The following is a 25,580-nucleotide window of genomic DNA, read 5'->3' as shown; positions in this document are numbered from 1 at the left end:
GAATGTGTATTTGCCTTTACACTACGCATACTCGTATATAGGTCTGTGTACACAAAAGCAGAAGGAAACATGGAGTAGTGCCAGGAAGCTTGGAGTGGATGGAAATTTTATGCACATTTTTGGAATGGGGATGAGGAACTTTCAGAATTCATATTTAATGATTGGAAATTATGTAAGACACAGAATTTCTTCCAAATCTTTCTGAAATTAAAAAAAAAACTATCTATGCCAAATGTTTGTAAGTGTAATATCCATGGCTGATGTCTTCAAGTATATGTGAGTAAATATATATCCTCAGTGTTTGATTTTTAGACGGGCACAGCCACAAGCTTCTGTAAAATACAACAGTGTGCCTGCTACTCTCACTGCCCAAGGTCTTCCTCTCCTCCGACCTTCTTCTGGCTCTTCCTGTATGCTTTTCTGTTTGCTTTCACCTCCGCACTAGCCTTTGCAAACACAAAGCCACTAAAACTCTTTAATCTACTTCATGTTTTCATGGCTAGAGGCTGCAGTGGTGCTAAATAGGGAAAAGAAATAACCCTAACTTCAAAAGACTTTTTTTGTTCTAGTAGGGATATATAAGGCAGGCTGACATTACAAGCATAATGGGTTATACATGCTAAAATTAATGCTACCTCTTAAAGGGCTTTTATGTTGCACACATGGTAAGCCATTATCAGAATAAGGTCATCTTTAAAGCAAACATGCATTTGTTTGTAGTGTGTGAGGTGGTACAATTTGCGGTTGGTTTGTTCTGTGTATGTATATGCAAAGCACCTACACTGGAGCTATTATCGTGATCCTGAAATTGTTCCTGAAGTTATTTATACAGTGACTATTATAATTATTAAAAATAAATATCACCCCAAGATACTCAGTTATTATGCAGTATTAAACTTAATAGTTTGTAAATATCTTCATGATGGCATCAATAATTGGTTTTTCTTCCAGTGTTCATCGTATAGATGCTAATTGAAAAATGTAAAAAGCCCCCAAATTTGTTCTTTATTATATTTAAGTGAGGGAAGGAACCCACCAAAAATAAAGACGCTCTGTCTCTAAATAGACGATCTATTAGATATCTGGAGTTTCCATACCTTTCTAAAATATTAATCCCAGCACCATATCACTTCCAGCATTCTTGCTGTGTGGCACCTGCTGTCATTCTTCCACTATTAGTTTTAAAAAATGCAATTCCTGCCAGTTGCAGAAATATCTTTAAATAAATCAGAGCTCATGTGTGGCCTTCTTATGTAGATTTTAAAAAGTTATGGTTATATATTCTATTTCATAAATTGTATTTCACTCTAACCTTTCCTTGTTTTTGTAGATTTATCCAGGCTCCATAGAGTTAATGCAGGTGATTGAAGATTTTATACACATTGTTGGAATGGGAATGATGGACTTTCAGAATTCATACTTAATGACTGGAAATGTAGGTAAGAAATAGGATTTTTCCCAAAATCTTACTAGAATTTTAAAAAAATTGCAAGTATTTCCGCCATCCACTTCTAAATGTAATGTCCACTGTTTCTATCTTTAAGTATCTGACAGGAATGTATTATGAATATTTGGTGTCTGATTTTTAAGTGAACACAACCGCATATACACTACACACACATGCATGCATCTTCATTCATTTGTATAAATGCATATAGACGTGTTTGTTTTTATCTGCACATGTATTTTTAAAGGAGAATGTGCTTCTTTTTCCATTTGCTAATTCTCATTGCTATCCAATCTAAGGTTGAAAATATATAATATATACTCTAATGTTCTTTTTTAAAAAATGAGTATAGTCCATCATACATTGTTCAAGAGGGTGCCGAGTTCCTTTCTTGCTAGTTGTCCCAGGGAAGTGCTGAATCTGCATGGGGTGTAGAGCCCTCCCGAATGCCTTTAAGGGTTGTGCTCATGGTGCTATTACAGCCCCTGAAGTTTGCCTGAGTGGCTTCTGAGACACAGTGGGGTCTCTCAGACTCCTCTGGAGTGAACTCTGGGATGCTAGAGCACATACACTGAAAACATGCTTCTTCCTTTGGTTGCATTTAACATTATCTCTTACAAGGAGAAATTACACAGCAAACCTGCAAACACCTCGAGGCTGCCACAGTTACATTCGGCCAACAGTGATTACGTTAACCTAATGGCACATTTCTCTTTGTAGTTAAAAAAAATAGCAAGGGTGAAAAATAGTCTTATGTATTGAACACATGGAGTTGATATAGGTTTATAGTTTTCTTGTTTTTTAAAGTTCCTTTTCATAATGTTACCATAATTCAGTGTTTTTTCATCTGCGTGCTATAGTAGTCTTCACATGAAGACCACTGAACTACAGAGAGTAATGTGTTTGAATAGATCTTACCTCACATTCTTATTCATTAGATGTTTAAGCTTAGTTTCTGCATCAAGAAGAGACCTACCTTAGTGGGGGAGTTAACTAGGAGAGTTCAACTGGTATAGGGCATACTTTTTTATGATTAAGTCTTTTGGTAGTTCATTTTATATTTGATTTCTTCTGAAGGTCCTTTAGTCCTGCTGAGATTGATCTGATCCTAAGATAATCTTTTGCAAGGGTGACCTCAAATTATAATGGGCAATAGTTAACTACTGGTAATATTCTTCCACTGAGGAAAGCCTGTATAATGGAGTTTTTCAGGGTCTGGAAACATTTTCCTTGCCCATTACCATCTTTATGCATAAGGCCTTGCCAGTTAAATTTATATCTTAATCCACCTTCTAAATCAGTTTGAAGGCACAGATTTTTCCCCAGAGAAGGTGTCCAGCAGCTTCTGCTGGTTCAGGAGTGGAATGAGTTGTCCCTTGCTAGGGGCAGTGAAAAGAAAAAAGGACCAAAAATGGTGTCTTTGTGGATGAGTCCAGAAATCCAAGAAAATCCAAATTATATGTCCACTTCAAAAGTGACTGGGCAAAGAGAAGAAAGGCAGTCTGTGGAATAAAGGATAGCATGTGGGGTTCTCATGATGGGGGAGCATGGAAAGCACCTAGAAGATTCTAGAGATGTTGTTGGTCATTCAAGTTGGAGCCGCTCTCCTAAGGGCCTTTTTTCTTTCTTTCTTTTTTTTTTTTTTAAAGATTTTATTTATTTATCTGTAGAGGGGAAGGGAAGGGGAGAGGGAGAGAAACATCAATGTGTGGTTGCCTTTGTGCGTCCCCTGCTGGGAACTGGCCTGCAGGGAACTGGCCTGCAACCCCGTATGTGCCCTGACTGGGAATCGAACCTCAATTGTCTGGTTTGCAGGCCCGCACTCAATCCACTGAGCTACACCAGCCAGGGCTCTTTCTTTTTTTTTTTTATTGTTCTATTACAGTTGTCCCAATCTCTCCCCACAACATTGCCTACCCTGCCTACCCCTCTGTTCCCACAGTCAACTAAGGGCCTTACTTAGGACATTTTTGGTGTAAAAGGACCATGAAGGCTGCTCTGTCAGATTGGACAGTTCCTAAAGGAGTTTATTTTTTTAAATGAGGAGAAAAATCGAAGAGATATTGTTTTTTTTTCCTTTTTGTAATTGTTACATCTAATTCTAAAAGGCATTGATTGCTCTAGGTTCATCCATACTGTCGCAAAGGGTAAAATTTCTTCTACTTTTTTTTTAATGGCTGAGTAGTTTTTCCATTGTGTAAACGTCTCATAATTGTTTTATCTACTCATCTACTCATGGACACTTGGGCAGCTTCCGTATCTTGGTGATTTTAATTAACGCTGCAATGTGCATAGGGGTGCTTATGTTCTTTTGAATTAGTGTTTTGGGACCCTTCAGATATATTCCCAGGAGTGGGATCACTGGGTCAAAGGCAGATCCATTTTTAATTTTTGAGGACATCCCATACTGTTTTCCACAGTGCCTGCACCAGTCTGCATTCCCACCAACAGTGCACCAGGGTTTCCCTGTGTCCATGTCCTTGGGAGCACTTGTTGTTTGTTGATTTATTGATGAGAGCTATTCTGACGTGTGTGAGGTGGTATCTCATGGTTTTATTTTGCATTTCTCTCATGATTAGTGACATTGAGCATCTTTTCATGTATCTATTTGCCATCTGGATGTCCTCTTTGGAGAAGTGTCTATTCAGGTCCTTTGCCCATTTTTAATTGGGTTATTTGTTTTTTGTTTTGTTTTTTGTTGTTGTTTTGGTGTTGAGTTGTGTAAGTAGTTTGTAAACTTTGAATATTAACCGCTTATCAGATGTACCAGCAAATATGTTCTCCCATCCTGTGGGTTGTCTTTTTATTTTGTTGATATTTTCCTTTGTTGTGCAAAATCCTGTTTGATACAGTCCCCTTTGTTTATTATTTTTGTTTGTTTCCCTTGCCTAGGGAAGTATATCTGATAAAATATTGCTATGAGCAATGTCTAATATTTTACTGCCTATGTTTTCTTCTAGGATTTTTATGGTTTTGAGTCTAATATTTAAGTCTTTAATCCATTTTAAACTTACTCTTGTATCCTAGAGAACATTATGCTTGGTGAAGTGAGCCAGTCAGAGAAGATTTCACTTATATGTGAAATCTAATGAACAAACTGAACTAAGAAGTAAAACAGAGACAGACTTGCAGCAAGATGACAGCTATTGTGGTATCGATGTTAGGGATAGAAGGATTGAGCAAAAAGGAGAAGGGTCTCACGGACATGGACAACAGTGTGACAATTGGAACAGGGAGGGAACATAACAGGGTTAAATGGTAATGGAAAAATACAATTAAAATTAGGAAATAAAAGTGAAAGGCATTGCTAATTAAAAGTATTATCAAGCCCTGGCTGGTATAGCTCAGTGGATTGAGCATGGGCCTGCAAACCAGAGTATCGCAGTTCGGTTCCCAGTCAGGGCACATGCCTGGGTTGCAGGCCAGTTCCCAGCAGAGGACACATGAGAGGCAACCACACATTGATATTTCTCTCCCCCTCTCCTCCCCTTGCCCTCTAAAGATAAGTAAATAAAATATCTTTTTTAAAAAAGTATGATCAAATCAATGCGTGGCACTTGTTCAGAATGCCTTTTGGAAAAAACTTAAAAAAACAACAACAAAGCCAGTGTCAGGGTCTAGTAAACTTAAATTGGAACTTGAATCAGGCTGTTTGAATACTGTCCCATCAAATTCTCTATAGCAGGGGTCGCCAAGCTCACTCCTCTCCATCCATGGATGCATTGAGTTACCACCTAAGCTCTGCCTCCTGTTCCCATCCCACCCTGGTCTGTGGAAAATTTTTCTTCTACAAAACTGGTCCCTGGTGCCAAAAAGGTTGGGGACCACTGCTCTATAGTACTAGTATTTTTTTTGCTATAAAAGTTTCATAAATATTCATAAATTGCAAACATTTCTTCTTCTTTACCTTTCTTTGGACTTCCTAAAATTGCTTATTTGAAAAGTGTGTGTCGTGTTTTTTTGCATTTTGATTAGGTTCTCTAGGCTTACCTACTGTCTTTATCATCACCAAACTTTAAGTATACTGAGCAGAGTAACTCAAAGAAATTTAATGATGCAAAGAAAGCCAGTATCATCCTATATTGTCTTTAGTATTATATAATGGCAGTGTCATCATTTGGCCTGATTATTTATGTAGCATTAATTATCCACATGCTAGAAAAAAAAGTACATATGTTCTGTGAATAAAAATCCCAAACATTACTACACTGCCCCAAGGATATCTTATTTATTATTGATTTCTTCAAATACTATTCCAGGGCCCAACTTACTGTAGTTGATGACCTGAAGAAAGTTATTCTCAATAATATTTAAAGGTTTTCACCTGGCTGGTGTGACTCAGTGGATTGTGCTCCAGCCTGTGGACCAAAGGGTCCCTCGTTCAATTCCCAGTCACATGTCTGGGTTGCAGGCCAGGTCCCCAGTAGGGGGTGCAGGAGAGGCAACCACACATTGATGTTTCTCTGCCTCTCTTTCTCCTATCCTTCCCCTCTATCTAAAAATAAAATAAATAAAAACTTAAAAAACGTATTTAAGGGTTTTCTAAAGTATATACATATTTTTGTCAGGATTCTCCAGAGTAATAGAACCAATGTGATATTTGTAGATATATAGAAAAAATTATTTTAAGAGATTGGCTTGTATGATTATGGAAACTCAGACATCTACAGTCAGCTGTCTGCAAACTGGAGGCCAGGAAAGCTGATTCTGTATTTTCAGTTTGAGTCTGAAGGTCTAAGAACCAGAAAAGCCAGTGGCATGAGTTTTAGTTTGAATACAACAGCCTGAGAACCAGGAGCACTGATGTCCGAGACCATGAAAAGGTGGATGTCCCAGCTCAAGAAGAAAGAGCAAATTTGCCCTTCCTATGCCTTTTTGTTCTATTCAGGCCCTCAGTGGACTGGATATTACCCACCCACATTGATGAGGGAAACCTTTTCTCAGTCTACTGAGTCAAATGCTACCACTCCCAGAAAAATTATGGCAGACACACCCAGAAATAATGTTTTACCAGCTGTTTGTCCAGTTAAGTTACATATAACATCAACCATCATAATCCACTAGTATTAAATTTGATAACATGAATAACAATTACTATTGTTATTCTTTGTGTTTTCCAATTTGATATTGATACATGATTACCTGGTTATGCTTTTGTCTAGTATTTCCAATATGTTTGGATAAGAACACAGAGAATATCTTACAACAGAAATTATGAGACATGTGAGTTGACACTTATTTGTCTTACGTCCTGAGTCCAAATGTTAATTATCCAGCATCGAGCTCATTATATTGACCACACATGCATATGAACACACATGTTCATGTGTGCACATACATGGCACATGTGATGCATGGAGACTAGCTAACTAAGAATGGTTCATAACCCCTGATGGCCTTTTCCTTCAGAGTGTGTTAGATTAATACACTACTTAAAGGGCTTCAATCATCATGTATTTTCCATGAATTACAGTTTTTTCATAAAGCCTGTATCAATAGCCACCTCACTTCCCTGGAACATAAATAATAAGTTCCTGAAGAAAGAGACCAAGTTGAACAACCAAAAATAATTATCATAAAGACCATACAATTCAATAAGAGAATCTCAGAGCCTCACTGATGCCTCAACTTTGTTTTTTGTTTGTTTATTTTTTAAATATTTTATTTATTTACTTTCAGAGAGAGGGGAAGGGAAGGAGAGAGGGAGAGAAACATCAGTGTGTGGTTGCATCTCATGTGTCCCCCCCTGGGAACTGGCCTGCAACCCAGGCATGTGCCCTGAGTGGGAATGGAACCTCAATCCTTTGCTTCACAGGCCCGCGCTCAATCCACTGAGCTACACCACCCAGGGCTCAACTTTGAATACAGTGTAGCATTTCCATTTTCTGGTACCTGGTTTAGAAAGAATGAATTGGAAGCAGAGACAGTGCTGCTAAAAGCACAGATATAGCGAACAGAAGAGATGAAGTGCTGAAACAACAGGGAAAGTGAAGTAGGGAAAGAATGCAGCTGGGTAAGGAGCCCACACTGTGGGAACCAATGACTCCTCATGCCTCGGACTTGAGAACAGCAGTTCTAGAGCAAAGGACAGTAATTTAGGTCTAAAATCATGTTCTTTATTCATCAAAATATAAGTTTCTATAATCTGGTTTAGGATAGTGGGAAAAATAAGTAATATATTTTGGAAAACTTTTCTAAAAAATGGTTCAAGTTAAAATTTTTAAAGCTTCTTTTATCTTAAAAAAATGTCTCTACCTGTACCAGCTTTTGATAAATGAAATGCTTTTATTGTTTACAGTCCATGAACATTTTGGTATGTATGCATGTATGTTCATTCTTGGAGGGAGCAGCACCTTAACTTTGATCAATTTTTCAAAAGACTCATGATCTCTGAATGATTAATATAAGGTGTGGAAGAAACACTTTTTTAAAGATTTTATTTATTTATTTTTAGACAGAGGGGAAGGGTGGGAGAGAAAAAGGCAGAGAAACAACAATGTGTGGTTGCCTCTCACATACCCCCTACTGGGGACCTGGCCTGCAACCCAGGCATGTGCCCTGACTGGGAATCAGACCAAGGACGTTTTGGTTCATAGACTAGCACTCAATCCACTGAGCCATATCAGCCATGGCTGGAAGAAATACTTTTATGAAGAAAGATGTTAAACAAGCCAATGAATTTATGAAATAATTTATCTTAAGTAGATATTTATTTTTAACATTCACATATGAATATGACATTCAAAATAGATGTATGATGATTATAATAAATGAAAGTGAATGAGCATTCACTAGAGACTAATCATCTGCTAATAGCTAATATAAATACTGAATAAATGAATGGATGAATGTGAAAAATGTATATGCTACAAAGAGATTTCAACTTTCAACATGACTCAGTTTATTATAAAATTATATCCTAAGTGCTCTAAACATTCTGTATAGCTAAGTGGTTTACAATAACAATGTAAATTTGTCAGCTTTTTTATAAAAATTTATTATCAGGTCAGAAATGATTTAAAATTAGTTATTTTTCTTTAACAAAAATGTTCTTTAAAGATTTGTATATCTGTAACCTGTGTGGCTTAGGTGTTTGGAGCACTGTCCCATAACCAAAGAGTCGTGGATTCTATTCCCAGTCAGTGCACACACCCAGGTGTAGGGTTTGATACACAGGGCATATAGAGAACTCTCTCTCTCTCCTTCCCTCCCTCTCCCCTTTCCCTTCCCCTCCATCTCTCTCACTTCCTTTATCTCTCTAGAAGCAATGAAAACATGTCCTTGGGTAGGGCTAAAAAAAATTGTTTAAATTTGCTTTCTACACTTTCTCTCCAGACATTTTCTTTTTAGTCTTTTGCAGTTCAGCATTTCTTTCCTCACTTTGCTGAAATTCCTCTCAGCAAAGCCTTCTGGAAAATCCCTATGGACAATTTAATCCCTGCCCATATTTCAACCTTTATGTCCTCTATACCTTGCCAACCACACTCTCTTGAAACTCTTCCTTTTTTATCATTTTTATTATTAAAATGATAAAAATTAGATTCATGATTCAGAAATGATTTGAGGGAAATACAAAGAATATGAAGCACTGAAAAGGAAACAAGTAAATATTGGAGGCCCAGGTCTTGTCACTTCCAAAGACAGAAGAGAACACATGAGACTTTGGAGTGATAGTGAGCACCCATGGATGTCCATTGTTCTGAAGATCCATCTACAGTTGCAGCAGAGTGCTTTATCATTTTCTTACTATGCTTTTAGTCATCTCTTTTCCACAAAACTTCATGTAGCATATTATATTTGTTTCCTTTATTGGTAAGAATAGCCTGTTCTTTATCATTGTTTTAATTTTGAACTTGGAACTTGTATTCATTGAACTGAAGTCAAGGGAGATCAGTGGTGTGTCACATGTTACTAGCCTAGAAGCTGTATCTCTTACCATTTCCCTAAGTGATTCAGGTCATTACAATAAATGAGTAATCTTAACCAGGAAATTGCAGTCTATTTTTGTGAGCATAAACAAATAAAATAAATAAATAAAATGCCAAGAACACTTGGTGCATGTCATAAAAACCAAGTGTTAACAGAGATTCCATCTGAGAGATGCTGTTCTGTGTTAAGACCTAGAAAAACTCCTTAGAGAAGGAGCCACTTAGTGTCGACTTTGAAGCATAGACTGGACTGTCGACAATTCAAGATTAAGGACTGTGAGTGGCAAAGAAATGGTTTCATTCCAGAACATTCTTTTACAAAAAAAATACAGAAGTGTGAAGTTGAGGAATGTGTAGGGGATAACAGTCTATTTTGATAAAAGCATATACGTGTGGAAGTAAGGAAGCGAAATAAAATCGAAGAGGCATGCTGACAGCTGGTTAGGATGGTTCTGAAGACAAGAGGAGCTACTGAAGCCAGGCTTGACGAGGGTTGTGCATGGGTAAGATGTGTTACAGCAGAAAGACAACTTGTCGAAATGGAGGGAGTCTACATACATGAGTACTAGGACACTTTTTACAGTAACCCATGCGTGAGAAAATGAAGACTTGAATTACTTACTGGTAGTAAAAATAATAACCAAAATGTGGTTATGAATTTGAGATTATCTGAGGAGAGATATTACAGCATTTTACAACCAACTGAGGTACTAGACAGAAGGGAGGAATTCAGATTATGTTTATTGGACAAACATTCGAGAGTGTCTCTTATGTATTAATATTTAGATACAAGTGTAACTCAAGTGAAAAAATAAAATGAGGTCTTGAGCTCTAGTAAAGAAGTGAAATTTATAATATACACTTAGTAATCAACTGCATAAAAGTGATAGTAGAGAAAAAAAGATGTAAGTATTGTTTATATTAAAAACAAAGGGCCATAGCAGGTGTCAGAAGAAGAATAATCAGAGACAATATGTATAAGGAGTTTCAGGACAAGGCAGCATAAAGTCATTGTCATGCAATTAATAGGAGGGAAAGAACATTTCAAAATGAATATGCTACTTAATATTAATTGCTAATAAATATCAGAGTATTGGAATTAAACAAAATCTTATGTGGTTGCTGAGGATATAGCAAAACTTCTCCAGGAAAAGTGCAGACACGGCTCTTTAGGTGGCTTCAGTGGATCACATTCTTTTTTTTTTATTATTGATTATACTATTACAGTTGTTCTATTCCCCCCTTCATTCTCCTCCACCCTGCACCCCCCACCCCCACCATTACCCCCCTTCAGTTTATGACCATGTGTCTAAAGTTCTTTAGATTCTATATTTCCCATATTATTCTTACCCTCCCCCTATCTATTTTCTATCTACTGTCTATGCTACTTATTTTCTGTACCTTCTCCCCCCTTCTCCTCCTCCCACTCTCCTGTGCTAACCCTCCTTGAGATCTTCATTTCTATGTTTTCACTCCTGATCTAGCTGTCCTTTTAGTTTGCTTTTGTATTCTTAACATTTTGATACAATCATCTCCAAAAATGTATTCTACTTGCACAGATGGATGCTGCCAGACCCAGTTACTGCTATCTTGTAACTGTTCTTCAGGAACAGTCGAAGTTAACAATATCAAATTAAAAGGAAATGTTTTACGCTAATAATATCTCAAATACAGAATGTTATAATTGTTAGCTATAGGGGATTTCAAAAGTGGTTCTTATGTATAAATCCTAAGAGATAAAAGATGCTGGGAAGTATAGTTTTACTTATTCTCCAGCAATTCAGTAAATGCAGTGCCTTAAAACATTAAAGTTAAGGCATTTTTATTTGCCAACCTAAATATCATTGTCTATTCTTGGTTTAAAAATATGAAATACTGGGCTTTTCACAATGCGCATTCATACTTGATTTTTCTTGAAATTTAATCAAAATTTAATCTGAAGAATGCCATAATACAGCTTAATATCTTCTTTCTCTCTACAACACTGTCTCATCGATATCAAATCTTTATTTTTTATACTCACAGGCAAATTTAATCATTTCTTTGGTAGAATGTCTTGTTCTTCAATAGAGAAGCAAAACTTCAATCTGATGATGTAATTACAAAAATAAAGTGGATTCTCTTTCCAGGCTTATTTAACTTTCTGTCACTGCTGAGTTTTATTGTTCATACACCTTCACTTCTTTCACTCCCTTTCTTTAAAGATAAGACACATAGCGAGTTCACACTGTGAAATACGCAAGTAAACATCTATTTTTGTCTGTTTTTTCTGTGGCACCTGATACTGCTTCAGCTAGACTTGTATCTGAAAGTGTCAAATTCTGCCCTCACCTTCTGGCTTTGTACCACTCTTTCTTGCTAGACACCTAAAGCAAGTGGTGTGTTTTTTTCTGTAAATCAGAAAGAAAAAAAAATACCTGTTTTTTTTTCAAATGGTACTTGTTCCCTTAAGAAAATAGGTACGAGTCAAGCATAGTTTTAAACTATGACTTGGAATGATATGCCCCACAATAAGCTTTTATTGCTCATTTAATGGAAAATATATTTACTGTCCTTTCTGTGATCCACTGTTTTCCAAAGGTTGGGGTGGAAGCACTGGGGAGGTTGTGAAGAACCATATCAGACCCTTCTAGTAGCAAGCAAGACCTGTAACTCAGGGGGTGTGGACGGGCTCTCTTCTCCCCGACCGAGGACCCCTGTTTTCCTTGCCCTCTAACATCATTGTAATTGATCGATAGTGATTCATGAATTTTACTGGCTGTAAGAGGTCTTAAACAGTCACTCAATGGACATGTGTCTGGTTCTTTTCCAGGTTCTGAGAATTTTCAGTGAACAAATTAGACAAAACTCTTGCTGTTCTGAAACTTGTTCTGTAGCAGAGACAGATGTCAGACAAGGGCCATCTAATGTGCCCAGTGGTGATAAGTGATATGAAGATAAATAAAGCAATTCACAAGGGTGAGGGCATAGGGTGAATACAGGAGAGCCATCTTTGGTTGGTGGTCAGGGAAGACTCTCAGGAGAGAAGTGACATTTGAATATATACCTCAATGCCTGGGGAGCATGGGACGCAATGATGTGTGGTGACAGCACATTTCAAGCAGCAGGAGTAATACATACAAGAGCTGTGGTGTACCCATACACTTGATATATCGCCGAAGAAGGCGAAGTGGGGTTGGAGTGACTGAGGGAGGGACTGTGGAAGGAGCAGCCGTGGGGAAGGGAGTGGCATGCCAGACTGTGGGTGGGCTGCAAAACTACTGACGGGTTTGAACGGAGAAATGACCTGACCTTATTTATGTTCTAAACGGACTATTGTGATTATAGAAACTAGGAAACTGTTGGGGGTATGGCTGGATATAGGGAGACCGGCAGGGTATTGACTGCCATAGGCCAAATGAGGGAGCTTGGTAGTTTGGACGAGATGCCAGTGGAAATAGCGAGAAGCGGTCAGGTGCTGCAGGTGTGCCATGGTTGATCTGACAGAGTCTACTAACAGTTAGAAGTGAGGTGTCAAAGAAAGAGAAGGCTCAGGATATCTCCACTGGGTCTCAAGAATCCAGACACAAAAATGAGACAGATTTATTCCAAAACATGTATAATATAAACAAATGTCAAACCTGACTTTGGTGATCATTTGTATGTCTCTACAGTTTAGGGTACAAAGCAAACCGTTAGGTTTATTTATTTTCTCTCTCTCTTTAAAAACCTTATTTGCTATATAATTGACATATAACATTGTAACAAGTCAACATAATGACCTGATATATGTACATATTGTTAAATGATCACCACTGTAAGTTTAGTTAACATTCATCACCACATATAGTTATAATTTTTTTGCTTTTGAAAACTTTTAAGACCTAATTTCGTGGCAACTTTCAAATACACAATTCAGTATTGTTAACTATAGTCATCATGCTGTCTATTTTTTAATACTCCCATACTCCTGTTCCTTAGCCCAACACAAATCCTTGCTCTTGCAGTTAAGCATATTCATCTTTTGAGGCCATCAGCATTCTGTCATCATTCCACCATCTGAATTCCTAGGCAAATGAAATTGTTCCTTGAAATGACTATTTAAAGCTGTAGCTAAGATCAAGCTGCCTGTTTACAAGTGAAGTATATCCTACTCTCCCTATCTCGTTTTGTGTTTCTTCTTCTGTTTGTACAGCCCTGGAACCTTAAAGAGGAAGAATGGTTATGGGTCACCAAGACTGGCCATAAACTGGCCAGCTTCATTGTACTTAAACTATTATATGTATTTTCCTTTTTAAGTGTATTTTATTAATTATGCTATCGTAGTTTTCCCATTTTTTCTCCCCCTCATTCCCCTCTGCCCTGCACCCCCTCCCACCAGCATTCCCCCTCCTTAGTTCATTCCATGGGTCATACATTTCAGGTTTTCAGCTTCTCTATTTCCTATACTATTCTTCACCTCCTCCATCTATTTTGTAAACTATTATGTATTTTTAAAAATATGCTAAGTGAAATAAGCCAGTCAGAGAAAGGCAAGTACTATATGATTTCACTCATATGTGGAATCTAATGAACAAACTGAACTAATAAGTAAACTAGAGACAGACTCAGAGAGCAGGCTGAGGGATCCTGGGGGTATGAGGTGGTGGGGAGGGAGAGATTGAGCAAAAAAGAGAAAAAACTCATGAACACGGACAACAGCGTGGTGGTTGTGAGGGGTAGGGGGCGGAGGTGAAAGAGGAGGGTATGGGGGATAAATGGTAATGGAAAAATACAAAAAAAACATAATAAATAAATAAATAAATAAAAGTTTACCAGCTAAGCTGCAAATGTCTTTGCAAAGTACCTTTATTTCTCCAGCTTAGAAAATGTTCTTTGTAGTAGTACTGCTATAAAAGTTATAACCCTGGATCTTCAAGTAGAAAACACTGGTGATGTTACAGCATTTTAAAGAACCACACCTAAAACAAAAACAAACTAAGAGGACAGCTGGATCAGGAGCAGAACCATAGAAATAAAGATCACATGGAGGGTTAGCAACAGGGGAGTGGGAGAAGGAGAAGGGGGGAGAAGGTACAGAAAATAAGTAGCATAGATGGTAGGTAGAAAATAGATAGGGGGAAGGCAAGAATAGTATGGGAAATATAGAATCTAAAGAATTGAGACACGTGGTCATAAACTAAAGGGGGGAATGGTGGGGGAGGGGTGTGCAAGGTGGAGGGGAATGAAGGGGGGAAATAGAACAACTGTAATGGTATAATCAATAAAATATATTTTTAAAAATTCATGGTAAAATAAATAAATAAATAAATAAATAAATAAATAAATAAATAAATAAATAAATGTCAGTAGGCCTGTGTTCTTTTAGAAAGAAACTGGGGTGAAAATAGTTGCATAATATTTCCAGATTTATCTATTTGTTTTAAACAGCCGTACTCAAGGACACAATTATTCATGGAGGCATACAATGAAATATGTCTCTCTAAAAAAGTTATACTAATAAAACTATTAATAGCTATTCTTTCTCATTTTGCGTAACCTAGTTAGGGCATCTGTTAGGCCTGTATTGTGCCAATCACTAGCCTAATCCTAACTACTGTTCTGCTCCGAATCTTCAATATAGTCACAGAGTTTTAATAGCTTTTGCTTCTTTATCCTGGTTTAATTTACCATCAAGAAAAGAGTCTACATGCCACTACTTTGGAATGCCTGTTTTCTTACAGTACCTTGTGTATACATTATTTGAGCCTACATTTTAATGAAAATTCCCTAGTATCAGACACTGGTTATTATTCTAAGGAACTCGTTTGAGAAGTGAGGAAAATATTTTCCCTTATATTTTATTCTTTTATTCCATATGCTTTCCAGGAAAAAGCGAGGTAAAGCATTCCATATATTATACAGCATTTGCCAAATTACCACTTTCACAAGTCTTGTTGATACTGTTTATCCCTAACGACCTTGCTGCCAGAGTGTCAAGGACACTCACACAATTTGTCCTGTGACAGTGCTTCCCATTCACAGTGGGTGCATTTTTATCCCTTTGCATATATTTTTTCAAAGATTTTATTCATTTTTTTAGAGAAAGGGGAAGGAAGGGAAAGAGGGAGAGAAACATTAATGTGTGGTTGCCCTTTGCACATTCCTAACCGGAGACCTGGCCTGCAACCCCTGACATGTGCCCTGACTGGAATCGAACCGCAGCCCTTTGGTTCCCAGGCTGGTACTCAATCCACTGAGCCACACCAGCCAGGACAATCCCTCTGCATCTTAATAATTAAAAGTTTAAAGATCTGTTTTATTATTTTGCTCAGCCAACCATACTCTAACCTACTTCTGTTACATTAAAAATTTCACTGTGATTTTTGACATAATTTTAGAGAAATCTCACTAATATCTTTTTCTACATCAAGGAAAATCACCTCTGACCTTTATTTTATTTGTAGTTATACTTTTCATATATATCTACTTTATTAAAAATTAATATTGTTTTCCTGGATAATTATATATTTTAAAGGATGCCTGTATTATTTCTTTAATCTTTATAACATATCTAGAAACTGAAAATTTTGAGAGCTCATTTGTTATTCGCTTAGTCTTCATCCCTTTAGTAACTGTCTCACAGAGAATAGCTAGATAAAGGCCGAAGCTTTGGCTCTAAGGCCTGTCAGTTCTTTCAGATTTTATATTTGCTGGAAAAATGGTCATCGCCTAAAGAAAACAAATGCGGTCACACAACACTCATTTGGGGATATGCAACATCTAGAATGTGCAGTAATGCTCAGCAGCACTGGAACATGAATAGGAAAAGCAGAGGAAAAGTTGAGTTCTGCAATACCATCGCTATGAATATCATATGCATTATATATACATAAGTATCAGGCATATTGATATGTATATAAGAAAAGAGTTGCAAGCCAACCTAAAGAATGAAATGTATATAGCAGAGATGGTATACGTACATGTTTTAGTGGTAGACCTTGGTATACTGGACATGGATTGTGAAAACTATCCTGAAATTAAAAAAAAACAAAATTTCACACTCCAGATTTCTGGTGAGAATATAGACCAAGAATTCTTGGTTTCTCTCCTGTTGCTACATAGACCTAACCAGAAACATTCAGGGTTTCAGTTTCCATTAATTATTCTCTATAAAGCACATGAGTCTCTGCCAAGAAGTCACTTGTGACTTCTGTGCCCAAAAGGACCTGTGAAGAGGAGCTTTGCATCAAGGGGCCAGCACTTTGCCTCAGTCAGGGAATCTGACAGAGGACTCCAACTAGGAAAAGCCTTTCAGAGTGGGATTAGCACAAGGACCATATGGGGACTTAAATGGCTTCCCAGTTCCCTGGAGACACTGCATCTAAAAGATGTGGGAATGACGGGTCTCCCCAGCATGACTTCAGTTTTCTGCTTAAGATTAATTCCTTCAGAATCTGGTAGACTCACACTTATAGAACAAATAGAGATATAAAATCTAAAGCCTACTAAACCAAAATTTGGATGTTATAAAAATATCACTGGTCTTTAATAGTTTATTCAATAAGGATTTGAAATTACTGAAATTGGCATGGTGCCTGCCTTCTTTCTGATTTTGCTGTTCAAATAAATTGGAAGAATATTGCCGTGAGTTTGTGTGAATATGAAAAACAATTCCATTTTGACTGTCTCTATGGCAATACTTGCTTATCTCTATGGCAATAGTGGCCTGCTTCTATAATAACCTGTGAAGAGAAAAATGGCACTGATTCCCCTCCGATATTTTTTCCATCTTTTTAATTTGGTTATACCAAGAACTCTGTGTGAAATTATTCCTCTTCTCCATTGCTCCCTTCACAGAATTTCAAATAAATAAATTCTCATCTGAATGTGACAGCTGAAAAATATGACCCAGATTAGAAGTTGGTACCTTTATGTCTATGTAAACAGAGATGCTATTTTTTATCTAGGAAATCTTGCTGGCTTTGAAGCTAGATTTGGCTGCCAACCTTGGCTGTGCTATAACTAACTGACCATTTGCAACTTATTTTATCTCTAAATCCCTCAGTATGCTCCTTTCCAAAGTAGAGATAGTAATATCTTTTCTTAGGAGTTACTGTAAAGACTAAAGATAGTATATATTTAGCAGCTGGCAGGTAACGGGCCCGAGTAACAGGTAGCGGACAAATACGGGAACAACCAGGTGCTCTGGCACTGACTGGGTGTGTGGCTTTGGTCAGGTCACTCAGTCCCCCATTGCCACAGCCTGCCCTCCAGGGAACTTCTAAGTCCTACCTAAAATTAATATCCTATGTTGTTTATTTTTTCAAATCTCAGTAGTACACTGACTGTTTATTTCACAAAGCACACCAGGCTCCCAGACTTCTACGCAGATAAAATTAAACCTAGAAAACTGTCTGTGTTGTGTTCGTTAAAATAAATTTGTTACACAGTATCTTCTGTAGTGCAGTGAACCTAAACGTCTACAAACCTTCTGATTTTATTCTCACTTCGCTATCTTCAGAAGTTACTGTTCTCCTCCATGTATTTATTTGTCACTAATCAGGTCCCAGCTCCTTTGAATGATTCATACAGAGGAATCTTTTCTACTTGAGTTTTATAATTTCTGTTCCCTTAACATGCAACCCATCACCTGTAGTCTGTAGAAGGATATCATTTATCTGTATTAGATGCATCAAATAATTCTGTACCAAATGCATCAAATAATACTGTATCCTCCTGGATTCATGAAGAAATTAGTTCTCTTTTGTCCTTAAATAATGTTTTTGAACAGTCAAAACTATTTTTCTGCTTTTTTTACCAACTAATTTTTTTCATATGAAGAGGTTTAACTTAAGAAATGTAAATAATTATGTGGATAATTTAATGTGTTTTCTTTCATTTAATCCTCTGTTTCAGTCTGTGGCATAGGAACATGAGGGAGCAGATGTGAGTGAGTGTGTTTGAGTGTGTGTTCGAAAATGACTGAAGTGAGTTATTTCAGATGGATGCAGTTGTTTTAAAATTCATGCTACAGGCTTAGGGGAATATTAGTAGTTTTTGTCAATGTTACATCAAAGAACAAAGACGTTTTTAATAAAAGGCTAAATAGAAAATCCAAATAATAACAAGATTTAAAGGACAAATGACTTTTATATGTTGGGCAATGTTCAGCTGATAACTACTAAATAGAATGTTATAGATGTAGGGTTTGAACACTTCATAAGGGAATGGTTTATATTGGATAATAGATTATATATCCAATATACATATTTTGAAATTAAATAGAGCCTAATACATTGAAATTGTTAAGTGGGTTCTAAAATCCAGTGGGAATAGGGATAATTGAGACTAAGATACAGAAGCATTCTCTTTGCTATTACAAGAGGTCTTAATAATCAACTCCAATGTCCATTTGGGCTACTTTATTACTTTTACAAATATGAACCTTCCTTCTTTTGAAGACTCTGTCTCTGTTATTGGAGAATGTTAATTTATTTCACTATCTTTTTTTTCTAGGTAGTCTTATTTTTCTTTCCCTAAACTCATTGCCTGATTAACTCTCTTTTAATTTTTCCTAGATCTTTCAATTTTTGTTTACTTTTCCTAAATGGTAATAATAGTCTTGCTAAAGAGGATAACATCTACTTTCTTAAGAAATGTATTCTAAGAATCCATGCCATTTCAAAAATGCCATATATGTTAGAAATATGAAATCTTAATTTGTAGTATCAATATTTTACCAGAAAAGTCAATATATTATTATGTAATATAATTTAGACAATATAGGTGAAATAAAATTGTAATTGGTTGGTGTGCTCTTTTTAACTAGATATAAATTATTGTAGTGAAATAGGACATGCTTATGTGTTTGTACGTGTGTGTGTGGAGAGGAAGAGGAAATTATTATTTGTTTGCAGATATTTTTGGTTTATTTGCTTTGATGATCCAAATCAAACTCTTTTCTGAATTTGATGCTAAAGAAGTAAAATTCACAAATATCTCTATATCAAGTAATACTTGTTGTGAACAGTCATTTTTTTAATCCACACAAGGATATGTTTATCAATTTTAGAGAAAGGGGAGGGGGGAGAGAGACAGACATCAGTACGAGAGAAAAAACATTGATTGGTTGCCTCCTGCACACGCCCTGACCAGGGATCAAAACGGCAACCTTTTGGTGTATGGGACAAAGCTCCAACCATTTGAGCCACCGGGCCGGGCCAGCAGTCATTCTTTACTGTGTTTATGTTCCAGTCATAAACTCATGAATCTCTACTGTAATGCCATTAGGATTCAAAGTTTATTTCTGCAGCAGAATGATGCAAAACTAGTCTATGACGGGATTAATTATGCTCGCTTCAAGTGTGTTGTGGGGTGGAGTGAGAGAATGTGTTAGTGCTGGCACGTAAGTGCTCAGTAAGTAGTGTGTCTGTTACAGCTGTGTGTCCCTCCTCTTTCTTCAAAAAATTATGCTTGTTTAGGCACATATGTCTAACTTTAGTTTCTCTATTTTGAAAAGTGCATAGGGCCCCTGCTTTCTTTTATGGTAAGGTAAAGTGGCTAAAATTCTACAAACAACTTGAAATCACCTCCTTGTTCTTAGTTACATCGTCATAGAATCATGTACTTAACCTTGCCCAGTTCCCCCTCTCAAGTTAAAATTGGTCCCCTATTCTTCAGTTCTTCCTTCCTTAATTATATTAAATCAGTCTTTATTAAGTGCTTGCCAGGTACCAACTAGCCTTTGGTCACAAAATGAGAAGCCACACATGCCTGGCTCTGCCCATATGGATGTTACACTCTGGTAGGGAAGAGAAGTTTTAAAACATAAAACTTAGTAAACAAATGAACATATACTTTGTATTGTATGTAAAATAAAGAAAAAGAACTTTGAAAACAAATATATATATTTTATATACATTTTATATATACATTGATGTAGACACTGGCCCGCAGTGCCCACGTCATTATGCATGAAATGAGACATTCACACGGGCTACTGACTCCAGTGGAGGAAAAGGGACAACATGGCTTTTCAATCAAAGGGAGCAAAAGCCTTGGCCCTTGCCGTGACCTTTATTGGGTTTCTCAGCACATTACATGGTGGTCCTCATTCACTATGCACAGGTTGGCTTTAGGTGGTTACCTTTTACAGAAAACAAAGAAGCCAATGCCGCTAATCACGTCACAGAAGAGGGGTATTTGCAAATGAAAAGGGCAAAAGCAGTTGAACCGGTTACACTCACCCTTGGAAGGTTTTGCAAGGATTTTAGGAAGCTATTCTGCAGTAGATGTTTGCCACTGAGGGCCAGTCCCACACCATGCAGAATGGTCTCCTATGATACATATGTGTATATATTATATACATATGTATATGTGATATCTTGGTAATGCCATGAAAGAAACTCACCCAGATTGCTAACTTAGCTTTGGGGGATGTTATTGCTCAGTGCTGGCAAGTTCTCCTTGGCACTGAAGCCACAATTTGACAGCTAAGTGAGAATTTTCCAAGGGAGGAGTTCATGTGAAATGAGAGACATGTGACTGGAGAGCAGTTGTTACTGGGAAAAGTCATGAGCAAGCTCTGAGGAGGGCGTCAAGGACTAGGTCATGGGGACCCTGGAAGGGGGTTTGTGCCTTATACAAATGTCACAAGAAATCGTTGGGGAGTAACATACCTCAACCCTGCTACAACAATGACTCCTTGCCATGTAGAGAGTGAGTAGGAGAGGTGTCATAACGGAAGTAGTGAATACAGTGAGTTGTTTTCATTTAGGCAAGATTTGATGGACTACTGTGGGGTAGTCCAGGTGGTGATAAGGAAACAGCTTGGAAGGGAAACAGCAAGCGGAGTGAGCAACTAGATTCTGGGGCGGAGGTTATGGATGCGCCAGGGGTAACTTACTGTTTTCTGCCTTGATAAAAGGGTGAATGGAGATACTTTTTATAGAGATGGGAAACACTGATTAAGGAAAGAATATTTTGATGAGGAATAGGTGGGAATCAATAGTTAAGCTTTGAATACCCTACTTTGAGGTTCCTGAAGAAATTCAATTAAACAGTTCAAGTAATTTTGAAGTTCAGAAGAAAAGTTCTTAAACCCATTCTACCCATATATAAGATATTTGTGTGAATCAGGCGTCTCGCTAAATTATAATCTTTTTCTATGTAAGAACTTTTTTTATTTTTGTTTTATTTTAAATTTAAAGATATTATTTACTTATTCTTAAAGAGAGGGGACAAGAGGAAGAAAGAGAGGGAGAGAAATATCAATGTATGGTTGCCTCTCATACATCCCATACTGGACACCTGGCCTGCAACCCAGACTTGTGCCCTGACTGGGAATCAAACCAGTGACCCTTTGGTTCTCAGGCCAGCATTCAGTCCACTGAGCCACACCAGCCAGGGAAAGAACTTATTTTTTTTTTAATTTGGATCATCCACAGTGTTTTACACATAGCAGAGAATGGTTGAGGTGAAGAATAAAAGGAAATTGGCATATATTGTCTTAACTGTGTATAGGGACTGAACTGTTTTTGGCTTACTCATCATGAAAGGTTATTGACTTTCACAGATGAACAAACTGAAGAGCAATTAAATGACTTACCGAAGATCACAAAGTAATTGGAAAACTAAGTCTGTCTCCAGGGCCCCAAGATTTCACGTAAAATCCCAATGTCTCCTCCTAAGTCTTTGGTAAACCCCATTCATTAAAAAATATATAGGGTGTTGTGTCAAACACTACTACATGTTAGGATTCTATCATATAACAGTAAATAGGGAAAACTCATTTCCTTTTGGAGCTTATAGTGTAGTGTGGGAAGCAATCCTCATACACTAGACCATTTTTAACTGTGAAGAGGACCATAAAAAATAAGTAAACAGGGTAATATAATAGTCAGGAATAGGAGAGAATTGAATTTCTTTAGATGGAACAATGAAGACAGACCAAACTAAGGAAAAAAATAATTTAGTAGAGACTTAAGGATTAGAATAAAGATAATGTTCTACTTATAAAAAAAAAAAAGCTCTTTCATGAGGGTGGAGGAGCAGACACTTGCGCATCTTGATCAGGCTCAGCAATTGACAGTCACGCGTGATGTGACTGCAGAGACCATACTGGTTACGTAACACAATTTTTATTATGTGATTAAATACCATACTTTCATTCATGGTCTTTTGTTTATGAATCACCTATCGCTGCTTTCACATCCTACTAGCAGGGTCAGATAGTTGCAACACAGACCTGATGGCATACAGAGATGAAAATACTTACTTTTTGACCCTTCATAGAAAAAGTTTGCCAACATCTACAATATAGCATGACCTGAACCTAATTTTAGAGTATGGTTTTCATGTTTTTAGACCAATGGCCTTTTTCCATAACTTACAAAGCCTTGACTCCTTATAAAGCCACTCTGCCATTATTAAAATAGATCTCCTTGTTCTTAAATTTGTTTACTATTGTGGTTCTCTCTCTCTCTCTTTCTCTCCATCTCTCCTCCATTTACTTTTGGTGTCTTTCCCTGGTTATTCCTCTTTATCCTTTAAAAGTGAACCTTTCCTATACTACATCTTGCAGCTTTTCTCTGTCATCTTCTTGTATCTATATAGCTGTCCACCTCATTTGGTTCAGGTATCTGCACACATGCCAGCTTACCAAAGAACCTTTCCCAACTCCAACCATCATTCTCTATCAGGTTATCATTACTGGCATTTTATCTGGTTGTGTTTATTTATTCCTTGTCTAACTCACCCCAGATTTCATGCCAATCCCATGAGGGCAGGAATTTTCACTCTTTTGTTCACTGGAATATTTACAGTACCTAGAACTGTGCCTGGCATGAAATAAGTGCTCAACTAATATTTGTTGAATGAATATGCCCATTTTTCACTCTTAGAACTTATCCATGTCTACATTATCAACTGTTCTAGTTAGAAGGCATCCAGTTTACATCTCCAAGTTCCACATTTGATCATGTTCCAGATCACCAGATCTCTTAGCCTACAGTATTGTTTTCAGTCTCCTCTCCTACTCTAAGTAAGGCTTTTTGCTGTATTAGGAATGTACTGTTTCCCTAGGACACATCGTTCCCCCCTTTCATGCTTTCTCTTACCCAGACATGGCTATTCTGACTCCTCTGGAACAATACAGACCTTTCCAGGCCCTAAGGCTGCACTGGCAGTCTCCTTGGCTCATATGCAACCATTAAACCACAGCCCAGTTATACCTCTTCAGAAAGGCCTTCCTTGGCAATCAACTGTGCTCCATCCTACTCCATCAAAATTATTTCTTCAATGCCACCTATCGCAATCCAGAATAATCTGAATTGTTTACTCACTTAACAGCTGTGTGTATTCTCCACTAGAGTATGAGCTCTTTACAAGTGATAATTTGTGTCTCTCTCACTTGTTAAATCCTCAGTGATGGAACAATGTTTGAACACTCTCAGGGCTCAGTACAGGTTTGTTGGATGAATGAATTCCCAGAATGAACTCTTCAGTCTACGATGATCTCTTTTCTCCATATTTTCACTGTCCATTGCTATTACTCTTCTGAAAATGGATGATTCACTATCTTGGAAATCCCTTGAGTTGTTGCCTTCAGTTGTTATTTCTTGCCTGATTGGTGCCTAACTCCTCATAATTTCCAAACTTACTTTTCTAAGAAGGTTTAAACATACTTAGATATTGAACACACATATACACACACACACACACACACACACACACAAAGTCAATCATGCTGCATATGCCAAAGTTCTCATATTTTTTATATTTTTATTAAATTTATTGGAAAGACATTGGGTAATACAATTATATCAGTTCTGGGTATATATTTGGTCAATTATCATCTCGTGTACCTTCCTCTACAGAAACTCTGTTCTTAATGTCACTGATTGGGAGGAGAGGAAGAATTAATTTCTTTAAAAAATTTTATATTGATTTGTTTTCACTATTCAGGTATACATGCAAAATTATTCTCATTTTACATTTTATTTTATATTTATATTAGTAGTGAAATCATGAACTATCTGGTATAGAGATGAATGTATATCAGTGCCTATTTTCAAAGTTCACTAAATATACTTTTTAAAAACTAAAAATAATTTGGTATAATCAGTGTAAACCTCCCTCACTATTTTCTGTATTGCACAGGAAAACAAATTAGTTGGAAAGAACATGCAATACAGAACAGAAAAAGTACAGAAATTAAGATGCTTTTGGAATGTATTTCTCTTTTTAAAGGAAAAGTGTAATATTTAAAAATAGCTTCTCCCACATATGTCTAGAACAGGAGTAGGCCAACTTTTTCTCTAAAGGGCCAGAGAGTAAAACTACCTGAGGGTTTGTGAGCTGTAGAGACTGCTGTGACTATCTGACTCTGCCATTGTTGCATGAAAACAGCCTTAGAGGACGTATAAATGAATGGTTTGCCTGTTTCAGTAAAACTTTATCTGCAGACATTGGGATTTGGATTTCATTTAATTTTCACATACCAAGATATGGTAATCTTTTAAAAAAGTTCTTCAGTCCTTTAATAATGTGAAAACAATTTTTAGGGAAAGATGTACACCTTTAAATACTCTGTCTTTTAAGGAACATGTATATTGACCATTTGAAATCTAGCATTTGAACTTATAAAGTCGTAACCCTTTTTGTAATGTATTTATTGAAAATACCATCTTAAAACTGCATTTCTATAACAATTAATGAATAAGTGTTTTTATGTACCCTTTATGCTCAGACTATACAATTCAAAGGACTTCTGTACAAATAAGTGATCCAAATTGATTTTTATTTTTTTCATCTAGACTGTGTCTAAAGGTGTAGTCTAATCCATGTAGTCACAATTTAACAGCCAGTGTGAGAATGAATTGAAGAATGAATGCATTTTATAAAGTGACACAGATGCACATGCAAATATATCATTTTTATATATTTAAGAATATGGTATTAGACTAGCATTTATTTAGGATGAAGTGGTATAAAATAAATTTATTATTATTTCTCTTTTATGTTTGTTTATTTTTTTCTATTTAATATATATAGAAACAAAAGAATTAGTAGACATAAAGGCCCAATCATTTATTTCTTATTTTTCTTTATGATAGGAACTAGTTCAATGACAGTCATAAAGCCTTCATTTCTCTTCACAAATTTTTAGAACAGAGAGGTGAAATAAATTTCCTTTAACACTAAGACAACCAAAGTTAGAATGAAACAATTTGGAAGTACATGAA

General features: G+C 36.7%; 1 protein-coding gene across 1 annotated transcript in view; it reads left to right on the top strand.

Annotated features, from left to right (window-relative positions):
* Window positions 1-25,580, top strand: part of ADGRB3 (adhesion G protein-coupled receptor B3) — a 736,029-nt gene that overhangs the window by 360,528 nt on the left and 349,921 nt on the right. The window contains exon 12 of the mRNA XM_037139787.2: window positions 1,331-1,439. Coding sequence (XP_036995682.2) covers window positions 1,331-1,439 — 109 coding nt within the window. The remainder of the gene's footprint in view (window positions 1-1,330; window positions 1,440-25,580) is intronic.

The sequence above is a fragment of the Artibeus jamaicensis genome, unplaced genomic scaffold, assembly GCF_021234435.1.
Source record: "Artibeus jamaicensis isolate MK-2021 breed Jamaican fruit bat unplaced genomic scaffold, CSHL_Jam_final contig_388, whole genome shotgun sequence".
NCBI classification, from domain to species: Eukaryota; Metazoa; Chordata; class Mammalia; order Chiroptera; family Phyllostomidae; genus Artibeus; species Artibeus jamaicensis.
This window is presented reverse-complemented; position numbering and strand designations above follow the sequence as displayed.